At 45.7% G+C, this 12,684-nt stretch overlaps 1 protein-coding gene across 4 annotated transcripts in view; it reads left to right on the top strand.

Annotated features, from left to right (window-relative positions):
* The window catches only part of KCNAB2 (potassium voltage-gated channel subfamily A regulatory beta subunit 2), a 63,163-nt gene that overhangs the window by 44,591 nt on the left and 5,888 nt on the right, over positions 1 to 12,684 (top strand). For all 4 annotated transcript variants that reach the window (XM_088147611.1, XM_088147613.1, XM_088147612.1 and 1 more), the window contains 10 exons: positions 285 to 364; positions 1,461 to 1,505; positions 2,737 to 2,781; positions 3,476 to 3,519; positions 5,048 to 5,134; positions 9,215 to 9,300; positions 10,087 to 10,207; positions 10,961 to 11,055; positions 11,147 to 11,267; positions 11,801 to 11,889. In XM_088147611.1, the coding sequence (XP_088003737.1) occupies positions 285 to 364; positions 1,461 to 1,505; positions 2,737 to 2,781; positions 3,476 to 3,519; positions 5,048 to 5,134; positions 9,215 to 9,300; positions 10,087 to 10,207; positions 10,961 to 11,055; positions 11,147 to 11,267; positions 11,801 to 11,889 (813 nt within the window). The remainder of the gene's footprint in view (positions 1 to 284; positions 365 to 1,460; positions 1,506 to 2,736; positions 2,782 to 3,475; positions 3,520 to 5,047; positions 5,135 to 9,214; positions 9,301 to 10,086; positions 10,208 to 10,960; positions 11,056 to 11,146; positions 11,268 to 11,800; positions 11,890 to 12,684) is intronic.

The raw sequence follows: 12,684 nt of genomic DNA, 5'->3' as shown, positions 1-12,684 counted from the left end.
AGGACATCAAGATCTTGCCTCCCTCTATGGAGTTGCAGGTGGGCAGTATGGGGGTGTTCCCGTTTTAAAGGGAAAAAAAAAATCTTGCAACTCCAGGCCTGCAAAGTAGGCCAGCCTGAGACCGAGAGAAAACGCATGCCAGGTGCAGCGTCATCCGGAGAGCTTCGTGATGGAGCAGGGAGAGTTTAATTTTTAAAAAATAAAAAAGTATGGAAAGTTTAATGGGGGAGTGGGCACCTTTAAAGACGGGACGGGCAATCGTCACAGCGGCGCCTCTCTTGCAGATGGCCGAGCAGCTGATGACGCTAGCCTACGACAACGGCATCAACCTTTTCGACACGGCGGAGGTCTATGCCGCAGGGAAGTAAGTGTGCCACGCCGGTCCCGGCCAGAGCTCCTGGGTTGGGCTGCTTACAACGACCCTGTGCGGTAGGCCCGTAGGAAAGGGGCGGAAGAGAAGAACCGGATGTTTCTAAAGGGGCTTCTGCCCATGTGGGACCGCTGGACTTTGGCCTATTCCGAATTCCTCCAGATGCAAAAAACGCTTCCGTCGTTTACGGCCTCTTTGCAGAGGAGGTTGGCCGCTGCACCCCTGCGTGATTTCCTGCTCTGATATACCTTGTCTTCTTCTTCCCAAACAGTCCGGCCCGTTGCCCCTCTCTGCAAGGATGGGGGGGAGATTATTCTCTGCCCCTTGGCTGATCCAACCCATTTTGACCAAGATGGTGTGTAAAAGATTTCCCCCCGTCCTCTTGTATCTAATGTGCCAGAAATGTTTTCTAAATGAAATGCATTCATGTTAATTATAATAATTCACATTAACGACATCTTAGTATTAGGCATAATCATATAATTATAACTATATAATATAGTTCACGTTAAGGACATCCTAGTATTATGCATAATTAAATATTTAATGGCTGTTTTCGCTCAATGGACAGTGGAGAAAGCAAGAGACTTGCGCCTCTAATTAGGAGCACAAAGTCAGTAATTCTTTTCAGCGACTCACATCCCCCCAGGAGCCCCTGAAGATCTTATTTATTTATATTTATTTACTTATTTAAATTTATCGGCTGCTCGACTCCAATGGACTCCGGGCAGCATATGAAACTAGAAAAGAAAAACCCACCAGAACAGCTTAAAAGCCATACTTTGTGATTCTTTTTTCCTATCCCAAGAACTTGCTATTGGCATTCTGCAAGGAATCTGTTCGGTCGACTGATGTGTCTCTGCGTGAGTCAGCGTTCTCCTCCTAAATGCGGACGCTTCTTTTGGAGGCGCTCCTGATGCAGAGTCACACGTGAAAGTGGTTAAGCCCGACTGATGCAGGTCCTAATTCTTCAACCCTTTTTTTTTTTTAGAGTGTGAGCAAAGCAAGTCTGCTTGTAGGAGAGTTCCCTACAGTGCCTTTTATGAGTTCCTGTTCATGGCCTGCCTGTTCTTTTTTCTATATTTCACAGAGCTGAAGTCGTCTTGGGCAACATTATCAAAAAAAAGGGATGGAGGTAACAACTCTTCCTTCGACCAGATTCCGTTTTTATCTCACTGTGTGGTTGGGCGTTAATGTTTTCCGGTCTGTCTCCTTTCAGGAGGTCATGTGGACTAGAATCTTGATAAAAGAGGCTAAACCAAGACTAAAATATGTACTTAGACCACCAGATCAGCGTTTCTGAACTTTAAGTTGGGTGGGCTTCAACTCCCAGAATTCCCCAGCCAGCATTCTGGGAGTTGAATCCATACATGCTGGCTGCGGAATTCTGGGAGTTGAAGTCCACCCATCTTAAAGTCGCCCAGGTTGAGAAACGCTGATGTAGATCATTATGGTTTGGGCCACCAAAGCAAGAAGGTCGCAGGGACATTTTTGGGGTGCATTGACACATTTGGACAAAAGAGATTTTTCACTAAATAAATAGGGATAAATAGGTATGATTCTAATAAAACGAGATCTCAGCCAAAGAGCTGCAAAGCGGGAGGAGATTCAGAGATTGGCAGGGTTTGGCAGTGGGATGTAGGGGTGGAAAAACAGCCCTGCAGAGTGGACCTGTCTCATCCCCAAACCAAGCGTCCACGCTGGTTTATCTCCAGAAGCAAGGAGCTTGGCCAAGGTCCTCCCAGGGCCCCCGTCACCGGGTGGGCCCGTCCAGATCCCTCCACCCTGTGGGAAAATAACCCCTGGAGTTACATTCACACAATACAATCAACCCTGCCTGATCCCAGGAAAAATGCAGCTTTTTCAAAGAGCCGCAACTCTTTAACCAACTGATGCGAAACTGAGCCGTGCACATTTCTGCGGTTCTGATTGGATTTTCCCAGGGCCACGTGCAGGCTCACCCACGTTTTCATGACACAGCCGTGCATGTTCACAGGTGGGCATCCGTGTGCACATCTGCACGGGCCCAGGTGGGGTGGGGGTGAAAGTGTTGGGCCAGGGCAGAAGAGACCCAGGTTCAAGTCCACGTTGTTGGGAAAGTTGGAGGAGATGTAGAAGGTATTGAATGAATGAATGAATGAATGAATGAATGAATGAATGAATAGAATAAGTAAACAAGATAGCTTTGGGGCCGTGCATCAGTTTCTGACCATATTCACGCTTAGAATAATTTAAATACTCATTTAAAGCATGCCTGGGTTTTATATTATTTTTTTTTTAATGTGCCAGAAGAAATTGCATGGAGTTGGATGTGAGATAGGAGCACTGAGTGTGTTTCATCGACATCCCTCTCTTTTTCCTTGCAGACGGTCCAGCTTGGTGATCACCACCAAAATCTTCTGGGGCGGAAAGTACGTCTGATTTTCATTTACTGTTTTATTGATTTAAATGTATTATAGCCGCCCACTCCCGCCGCCTCTTCCTGGCCGTCGTACCAGGATGAAAAGCCCCGCAAATGTTTTCAGAGACGGGGACTGATCTCTAGAGCCGTAGGACGCCGTTTTTGCAGCTACGGGGAGAGAAGCGAACCTCTGGGCATGGAAAGAGGGCCATGTCCTCGTTTTGACTCGAGATAAGACACTGTGTAATTTTAGTATTAATTGGATTGGGGTGGGATTTTTTGCAGGACATAGAAAAATGAAACTGTTGTGTGGGTCAGATGATTAGAACTAATAGGGGTAAACAGAAATAATGGAAGTTAAGTTGTCAATTTACAGCAAGAGTTTGATGTATATTTGTTGCGGGGTGGGTCGGAAGTCAATTCTTTTTTTTTTTTTTTTGGTTTTTGCTCTTTTTCTTTTCTGCACTTTCGCTTTTTACTATTTTTTCTCCAATTCCTTCTTTTTTTGCTTGCTTGCTTTCTTAATATTAGTTTTGGTTAGGGTTTACTGTTCTTCTCAAATAATAAAGTTATTATTTAAAAAAAAGGGGCCACGTCCTCCTGGGCTCTCCCCAGCCAGTTTCTTTCCTTCTAAGATGCAAAAGCGGAGGGTTTGTCGTACGCAACGAGTGTCGCTTCATCTTTGCCTTGCTCCTTTTCCCCAGAGCCGAGACAGAAAGAGGCCTTTCCAGAAAGCACATCATAGAAGGTAAATTTGGCTCCAAACCAAATCTCACAGCCGGGTTTCAGAATTCCTTCCGTTCTCCGTCCCCTGAAAAAAAAAATCCTCCTCCTCCTAATCTGAAAATGCGTTACGGACCCCTGGGAACGCCGGGTGGTCCAACCCGGCAACCTCCCAGCCCGCCATTCTCCGGATTTCGAAAGGTTTGCCGAAAATAAAAGGGAAGGGTCCGCCCTGAATTCCAGGAAAAGTATTCCTTGGGGAAGCCTACGGCGGGGGATCGCAGCAAAATCCGGGTGCCGCAGCCAGCATCCCAAACCAAAATTCACACTGGGACGCCTGATGCTGAAAAACGCATTTGTTTCGATTTTCACCCTCTTAATTTGGCTACTGATGCAGCTCCTCTCTTTTATGAGCTTAGCTGGGGGGAAAAAATCAGTGCAAATATCGGTATGCATTGGAGGGGGGAAAGGTTCATTTTTGTAGCGTGTATGCAGGTAGTCCTTGTTTAGTGACTGTAATTGGTTCCAGTGACTCAGTCATTAAATGAAATAGTCACTAAGGAAACACATGATAGAGAGAGAGGGAGACTCTGCGAAGACCACTGGTTGCTGCCATCTCATTCAGATAAAGTTCTCTCATATAGTTAACAAGTTCAGCTCTGTGACCTTAATTAGTTGATTAGAACCCTCCCGCCAGCTCCCACTGCTGCCTGAAACTGACCAGACTTTAAACAGTTTCACATTGAAGGTCGGAAAATGAATTTTTTATTACCATTTACTACCTTCGTTTTTACGAACGGTTGCTATCCAAGGCAGTTGTTAAATGAGGACCACCTGTAGTTTGGGACAAGTCTTCCCATTGGAAAAAGGCACACTCTACTTCTATTCCAGCGTTTGGGGGCACTACAGGTGGTCCTCGTTTAACAGCCATTTGTTCAGGGACCGTTTGAACTTACGACAGCACTGAACGAGGGGCAGTTGTGACCACTCCTCCACGTTCTGGCCATCGCAGCACCCCTACAGCCACGCGATTGCAATCTGGGCACTTGACAACCAGCCCAGATTTCCCACCGTCGCAGCGTCCTGCAGTCATGGGATCGTGATTTGCTATGTTCCCCGCCTGCTTCCCAAAGTCGACAGGGAAGCCAGCAGGAAGTCAGGCGTCACGATCACGTGAGGTCCTCGCTTAATGACCCACGCCGTCCTCGCTTCACGACGGTAACCCAGGATTGCCATCGCTAAGCAGCGTGGTCACGTAACATTGTGCTCTACAACCGCATTGCGTAGTGATGGAAATTCTGATCGTTAGCAAGAACTACCTGCATTTAATAAAAGGCGTCATTAACTGCAATGTGAAATGCCAACGTCCCCAATTATTCCTTGTGTTTAGCAGCTCGGAGGTTGAGGTACAAGCTAAAAATTGGCTGGCAGAATTTCTGAACAGTTTCATGATTTCCTGTTCAAAAGAGAAACAGTTACCAAAGAAGTTCTGATAATCTTATGCCTGGCATTTTATTGCAAATAAAAATGATGTCTCCCCGCTTCCTCCCCAGGTTTAAAGGGGTCACTAGAACGGTTGCAACTGAATTACGTGGACGTCGTGTTTGCCAATCGACCGGATCCTAACACGCCCATGGAAGGTAAATGTAACTGCCCCATCTTGCTTTTTCACTCGAGTTTCTAGAGAACAGGAGCATTCGGATTTCCCCATGAAGTTTGAAGAGGCCCTTAAAAAATTAAATACATGCAGCCTTTCGATTCTTGCATTTTAAAAGGTTCATCGGCCCCTTCTCGGCCATATCAATTCTATCCATCCATCCTTTGTTCCTTATGCGAGTCGCTGTTCGCGTGGATCCGAAGGAAGTGAGGGTAAGGACTCACTCAGGGACACAGCAGGCAGCCTCGTCTACAGGCAGGTACGATGCAGGGACCAGGCTGAGCTACCTGCTCCGGAGATGGGAGAGGCAGCCTTCTCTAACGGCAGGCCGCATTGGCTCATCCAACATAAGGGATGACGTGATGCCATGACGAAAAGGATGAGAGTCTGATTGGAAGGTTGGCCAACCAGAACAAAGACTCATGCAGAGATGCCACGGGTGACCTCCTACATAAGCGGCGGGTTGAATTCAGGTGTTTTTCACAGGATGATCAGTGGGATCTGTGTTAGCTGGTGCCAGTTCCTCTCCAAACAGCACCTCTACCCAGATAGATGCCAGCCTGAATCTTTTCCTTATTTCCACCTATACTTTATCCTTGCTCTTCTCTCCTGTAGTGCAAATTTCAACCCCTCGTCTTTCCCCTGCAGGCCCCCGAGTTTGACCTCTTTTCCATTTCTCTTTAGCGTGTGCACGCTGGATTTCGAAAGCTATTCGTTTGCACTCCTGGTCTTTAAAAAAGACTTTTTTATTTCCCATCACAAAGGGGTGCTGCAACGACCACCCCCAAAGAAAGAAACGGATAATTTTGTGCCATTTGCTGAGTCTGCAGCAAGGCCCTTGCTTGCTGGCCAGAAACCTGCATCTTCCAAATTATAATTTTTTCCAAGTTATAATTATGATTTAGAATTATAAATTACCATTAAACGTTATTGCTTTCATGTTTAAATTAGATTATTTAAATTAAAACGAATGATTTACTTCGGTGTTTCTTTCTTCAAACGTGGACAGGGCCCCTTTGAAACACAAGAGATTTCCAATTTGTAAACCGTTGCTAACAAATGTTCATTTTCCGCTTTGGAGCTGGAGGTCCAAAGGCTGACCTTGAAACTGTGAATTAAGTTATCCGCCAAGCTGCCGCGTTAATTTTTTCTTTTCTTCTGCCACTCCAAAAGTATTCCTAGTCTCCCCGCGAGTTGCCCGCTCCTGTCACCACCTCATTTCATGCCTAATCAGCTAACCCTGGCTAAAGTTAAACATGGTTTAGGTTTTGTTTTCTAGCTCAGCAGGTCTTGTGAACCCAGCGTTCTCGGTGGCTTTACCGTTCGTTGCATTGTGCAAACACTGAAAGGGGGTTAATTCAGCCCCCCTGTTTGGGGAACCCTTTTGGGCATCCAAAACCCGCCTGCTATTTCATCAGTCCGGTTTTGACCCTTCCCACAAAGCTCAACAGGTATTCCCCGTGGAGAAGGTCCAGGTGTGGGGACAGTGAAGCTTCGTGACCAACTTTGCCCAACGTCCTTAAGCCAGCCAGCAGGAGGCAGAGGCTAAACGAAACAGGCAAAGTTTGGGTTAACTCGGTTTAGGTGTTCTGCTGGCTTAAGAAGTTGTGTGAATCCGTCCCTTGAGTCTTGCAAGCAGAACCTTAAGGGGTTCGTCCCATTGCCAAGTCAAACACAGCGCAATGGGAGTTCTCAGCAGGAGAAGGACGGGATTGTTCGGCCTCTTGGCCACGTAGTAGACCGGTCCCACCTCTCGAGGGAGATGCAACCATCCCTCCTTGAGAAATAGGGTATGAATGAGGGGAGTGGGCTGCTTCTCTCCCCCTCCCTAGAAAAGCAGGTCAAAGGGTTACAGCTCTAAACTCTTGCCTCTCTTAAATCTGTTTTTTATCACCAGGAAACCCATTTAGTTGTTCCAAGTCACGAACATTCATCATAGAAGGTACCCATCGTCTTGATTACCTGCATCCAAGAGGCATTTTATGGAACAGAAATCCAGGCCTCTTTCTTTCTTTCTTTCTTTCTTTCTTTCTTTCTTTCTTTCTTTCTTTCTTTCTTTCTTTTTCTTTCTTTCTTTCTTTCTTTCTTTCTTTCTTTCTTTCTTTTTTTCTTTCTTTCTTTCTTTCTTTCTTTCTTTCTTTCTTTCTTTCTTTCTTTCTTTCTTTCTTTCTTTTCTTCCCCTTCCCCTTCCCCTTCCCCTTCCCCCCTCTCTCTCCTGCCTTCCTTCCTTCCTCCCTCCCTCCCTTCCTTCTTTCATCTCCCTTTCCTTCCCTCCCTCCCTCCCTTCCTTCTTCCTTTTTCTTTCTCTCTCTCTCTCCCCCCCTTCCTTCCTTCCTGTCCTGTCCATCCCTCCCCTCCCTCCCTTCCTTCCTTCTTCCTTCTTTTTCTTTCTTTCTTTCTTTCTTTCTTTCTTTCTTTCTTTCTTTCTTTCTTTCTTTCTTTCTTTCTTTCTTTCTTTCTCTCTCTCTCTCTCTCTCTCTCTCTCTCTCTCTCTCCCTCTCGTTTTGTTCTCCTTCCTCCTTCCTCCCTTCTGTGACTTTTCATTCTGATTGGGAAAAGTTCCTTTTACTCAGAGGACCAGATTCGCCATAAAATGCCAAAGGACGCAAAGAAAGAAAGAGGAAAACCAAAAACCAATCTTTTGTCCCCTTAGTTAACATCTTGCAAGTAATATTGAAAATGCAAAATGCTTTTTTATATATATACTGTTGTTCCTTCCTTTCCTTCTCTTTTCCTTAATTGCCTCATTTCACATCCCTCTCCTTTCTGCGCTCTGTGCATGCCTCTGGTCTTACTACTATCTGTAGTCATTCCTCCTCACCCAGTTGTTACATCCTTGCCCAAATTTAACAGTCAGGTGGGTTGCCTTACCCTGTGACCCTTTTCCAACAACCCTGCAATTTTCTGAGGAGCAATAACTACAACGGATGCATCTGTGGTGCGTTGGAATTACTATGCTGGGCATAATATAGATGCACTCAGAACAGGTACTCATGCAGAGTCACTGCAGAGGGCAAATCATTCTCCTGCATTTATCCACTGACTCTGTTGACAAACTGGATCGGGCTAAATCAGGTTGGATCGTTCAGCCTGTCGTAGGAACCCTGTCGTTGGCTTAGCACGATGCGCGCACAAGCTGGCTGTCGCATTAAGCCAGGAAAGGTGGCTTCCTTAGGCGTTGCATGTTGTTATGCTTTAGTAGTAGATTCTGCACTGGGTGGGAGTTGGATTTGACGGTCTCGATTCCGACTTCTCCATTCTGTGATTTGGTGCAAACACAAACATTGCATTTTGTGGAATTGAGGATTCTTCACGTTGAATGAAATGGGATTAATGGCTTTTCCTCACCCCACATGGTCCTGCTCAACAAGCTCCTCTCCATGTGAAGGAGGTGGATTAGAACAGGAACTCTCCTAGAAAAGTAGGAGAACATTTTCCCAACCATTCTTGGTCACCAAACATTGGAGCACATGTTTTTCAGTCAGTCTGATAGCAACTGGAAGACGTCCACCACCTCCATGTTCAGTCTCAGGATCCCACCAATCCACCATCCAAGATGGGTACCCAATGGGACATGTCCACCATGTTTCTGGACCCCCCCAGAGTGTTGAGTTGATGGCCATGGTTGGGAACATTAGATCCATTTCCGGGAGCCTCTTGTCAGTTGTCCCTCTTTGGAGGTCCCTCCAGAAGGTCCCTCTCATCGTGGCCTCCTCGGTCCTCCATCTACGTCCCCTGCTTTGTGTTCTTCTGTTCCTCTCTTGGCCCTTGTTTCCTTCTGTTGGGTCAGAAAAAGACAGCTCCCAAAAAACCAGCTGCTTTCCTGCCATCCCAACACAGTTTTCTCGTTGGAAAGTTCTCCCGCGTCCTCCGATTTTTCGAGGCCTTGGTTTGCCTTGCTTGCAAGATGTAGCCCAACCTCCCATCCCATCCTCTCCTCCTTTTCTTTCTCCTGTTTGGTGTCGTGGCCTTAATGTCAGTTGGACAGCATGCTTGTCACTCTTCGGGCTAATCCCTTTCTTTCCTTTCCGTTCCCCTCCATCTTCTTGCTCCTATTTTGCAGAGACGGTACGAGCCATGACCCACGTTATCAACCAAGGAATGGCTATGTATTGGGGAACATCACGGTGGAGCTCCATGGAGATTATGGTACTGCGCCCATGTGCAAGCACACACACATAATTGTTTGCTAATCCAATCAATTAAGAAAAGGTTGTTTTCTTGCCTAATTAGATTTTGCCCAGATGGGGAGCAAGCCAGCTTGGAGCTTGGAAATAGTGAAACGGGCAGTGGAACTCTGGACAAAATCAGAACTCAGTTGTCTTCCCCAAAGATTTTTCTTTCGCCACTTTCCACACCATTTTGCAAATTGGGGGAAATCTGCCTGTTTTCACACCCGTTCTCCTACAGTTGGCATGTTTCCATCCAGTTTTTCTTGGTGCTCTGCCAACTGCATTTCCACAATACAGTGAGGTTTTCTGCAAATGCCCCTTTTCTTCCCTCCATCATAAAATTCAGAGAGGCATTTGTTTCCAAAGTAGTTGGCTATTTTGTTCCCAAAGATATAAAAAGATATAATTTTTCCTCCTTAGGTAGATGTTCTCTGTAGTTACTCAGTGATAAGGTGGACAACACTTTGCATGCCCCTGATGTTATATAAGAAAGACCTTGAGAAATGGGGTAGAGAGATGTTGCTTAGGGAACAGTCAGATAAGAGAGGGCGTAGCCTGCAGCTGCATAACGGGCAGAGAAGGACTCAGAAGGGACTCTCCCTAACTTCTCTGGCTGTAATGGAGATGGCAGGAGAGATGTTCTTTCAGACTTGCAAGATTCTGTTAATGTAGCTTTACAATAAAGTAGAATTAGTTCATCTGGTCATGTTTCCTGTCTGGTCTACCTGGGAAGGCTGACACCTAAGCTGTTTTCTCCCTTCAGGAAGCTTATTCTGTAGCTCGGCAGTTCAACCTGATCCCTCCCATCTGCGAGCAAGCTGAATATCACATGTTCCAACGGGAGAAGGTCGAAGTACAACTTCCAGAACTTTTCCACAAGATTGGTGAGCCCTCCCCATTCATTACGTGCATTCTTCAGCATCCCTGAAGTGGATGTGATTATGTGTCTAATCCAATTTTTCTGGGCTAGTTCTTTTTAGTCAAGATGTGCAAGAGCTAAAGATCTTGAATCTTTGGCTGCCAAGCCTGAAATTGATATCCCAATTCCCTTTCGAGCAGGGCATTATCAGGGGGGGTCAAAAAAGTCAAGATGGTGCCCACAACCCCAGCTCCACTGCTTTTTTGCAAACAATAGCGCTTTTATCATATGGTCATCAATGCCATCTTGGCTTTTCTGACACACGCACATCCACTCCAAAGATACCTTTTCTTCAGAGGGATCTAATTTGGAACGAATCCATGCGGCTTTACCCTCAAAATCTGTTGCTACTGAACAGTTAGCAGATTTTGCCCTGGACTAAGTGTATTTCACACTGAAAGATGGCGTGGCTTTCCTCATTTCTGCTATTTGGGTTTCAGGAACCCAGCCAATATAATTTAGTAAAGCTGTGGCTTAGCTGCCTCCCGTCCTCAAGGCAAGGAGAACACTTGGAAACTCGCTTTCTTAACCCTGGGTTAAAAAGGAATGAGTTCAGATTAGAAGAGAAATACAAAGCACGTCTAGATGTCTCCTTCCGTAGTTGCGAAACAATATTTATCTGCACAGCCCCTCCAGGTCTGATTCCTTGCAATCTGGCTTCGCTCTTCTCTCCTTCGTCGTGCAGCCTCCTGTCCTCACCAGCCTCTTCTTTTTCCAGGCGTAGGAGCCATGACGTGGTCCCCCCTGGCGTGTGGGATCGTTTCAGGGAAGTATGATGGCGGGATCCCACCCTACTCACGAGCGTCACTCAAAGTGAGCACCCCTTTCGCTTTCCTCTTGCCACTCCGCTTTGCTGCTGGGGAGGCATAGATCATGGCCGTACCGTCTTCTTTCTCCCATCTAGGGTTACCAATGGCTGAAAGATAAGATCCTAAGCGAAGAAGGGAGACGGCAACAAGCAAAGCTGAAGGAGTTGCAAGCTATTGCCGAGCGGCTGGGCTGCACCCTACCTCAGCTAGCCATTGGTAAGTGGGAATGGGGGCTCGCGTTCTCTTGATAACCAACTTAGGTTATCGTAGTGGGGAGTTCCGCGGGCGTTAAGTGATAGCAGATGGCCATTGCGTGGGACGAACTGGGAGAGAAGTTCAGATGGATGGAGCCGCAGCCATATGTTGGAAGCCACCGTTTGCTTGTTCCCGTTAGCCCTCCAAGGTAGATCTCAGACTAGGAATCCAATGTCATGTGGATCAGGACTACTTTTATTGTAAAGCTGTAGTGACAGAATCTTGCAAGTCTGAATGTGCTTCCCCCGCCCCTTTATCGTCATGAAAACTAGGGGGGCCTTGTCTGAGACACTTATGTTACATTTTTACCCTGGACTCTGGCCCTTCTTATCTGACCATTGTCTTGGTAGCAGCTCTTCCTCCTGTCTCTCAAGGCCATTCCCTCTGTCCTCTATAGTTTCCCTACATGGGAAAGATACAGATGTCACTTCTGAAACAAAACCTAATCAGATTTTACCCCTTGATACCCCTTAATGTTCTCCATTTTCCCACAGCGTGGTGTTTACGCAACGAAAGTGTCAGTTCAGTCCTGCTGGGAGCCTCCAATGCAGATCAGTTGATGGAGAATATTGGAGCAATACAGGTAAGAAACATGGGGGTCTTTGGGGCCAAGGCAGGGGGTTGAAATCAAAGTCATGAATTTTCACAGCTTGGCAGCAAAAGCCACTGTTTTTTCGCTATTGTTATGTGCATAGTAACTTCATGTGATGCCCTGTGCACCATTCATTTGTGTCATTTGCACAATGTTGTCACACACATAAAATCACAACAGTTTATATAAGGCATCTGTGAGTATATTATTTGAAAAGTTATTTGAATAGGTGGTGACTTTTCTTTTCCTATACTTGCAGGGCCTAGAAGTGAAATTGTTTTTCCCCCGAATTAAGACTATTTTTATGTTCCAACAAATCAAGCTTTTAACCGTCACCACAATCTCTTGGCACACCATTTTGGTATAGTGGTAAAGGTGCTGACCTAGAAACCAGGGGAATATGAGTTCTAGTCCTCATTTGGGCATGAAAGCTTGCTGGGTGACTTTGGGTCCAGCCACTCTCTCTCAGCCCTACCCACCACACAGAGTTATTGTTGTGGACAGGTAGGAGTATTAAGTATGTTAAGGAGTATTAAATATGTATTATATCGCTTTTTTAAAAACTAAAAATCACATAACTTTAAGCTAAGAATACATATTAAGACTATGAACATTTAAAATTGTATCTCTCCTTAAGATTTGAAATGTATTTATGTTTACTCCTAAATTCTTCTTGCTTATTATGCTGTGTCTTTTTTTTCTTTTTTATGTTGGATTGATAGACGTTGATTAAGGATGTTAGTTCCTTAATATTGTTAATTAAAAATTTAATCTGAAACAGATGGG

The sequence above is a fragment of the Python bivittatus genome, unplaced genomic scaffold (genome assembly GCF_059951505.1).
Source record: "Python bivittatus isolate LINGU-HERP-01145 unplaced genomic scaffold, Pbiv_v1 ctg000510_np1212, whole genome shotgun sequence".
Classification (NCBI taxonomy): Eukaryota; Metazoa; Chordata; class Lepidosauria; order Squamata; family Pythonidae; genus Python; species Python bivittatus.
This window is presented reverse-complemented; position numbering and strand designations above follow the sequence as displayed.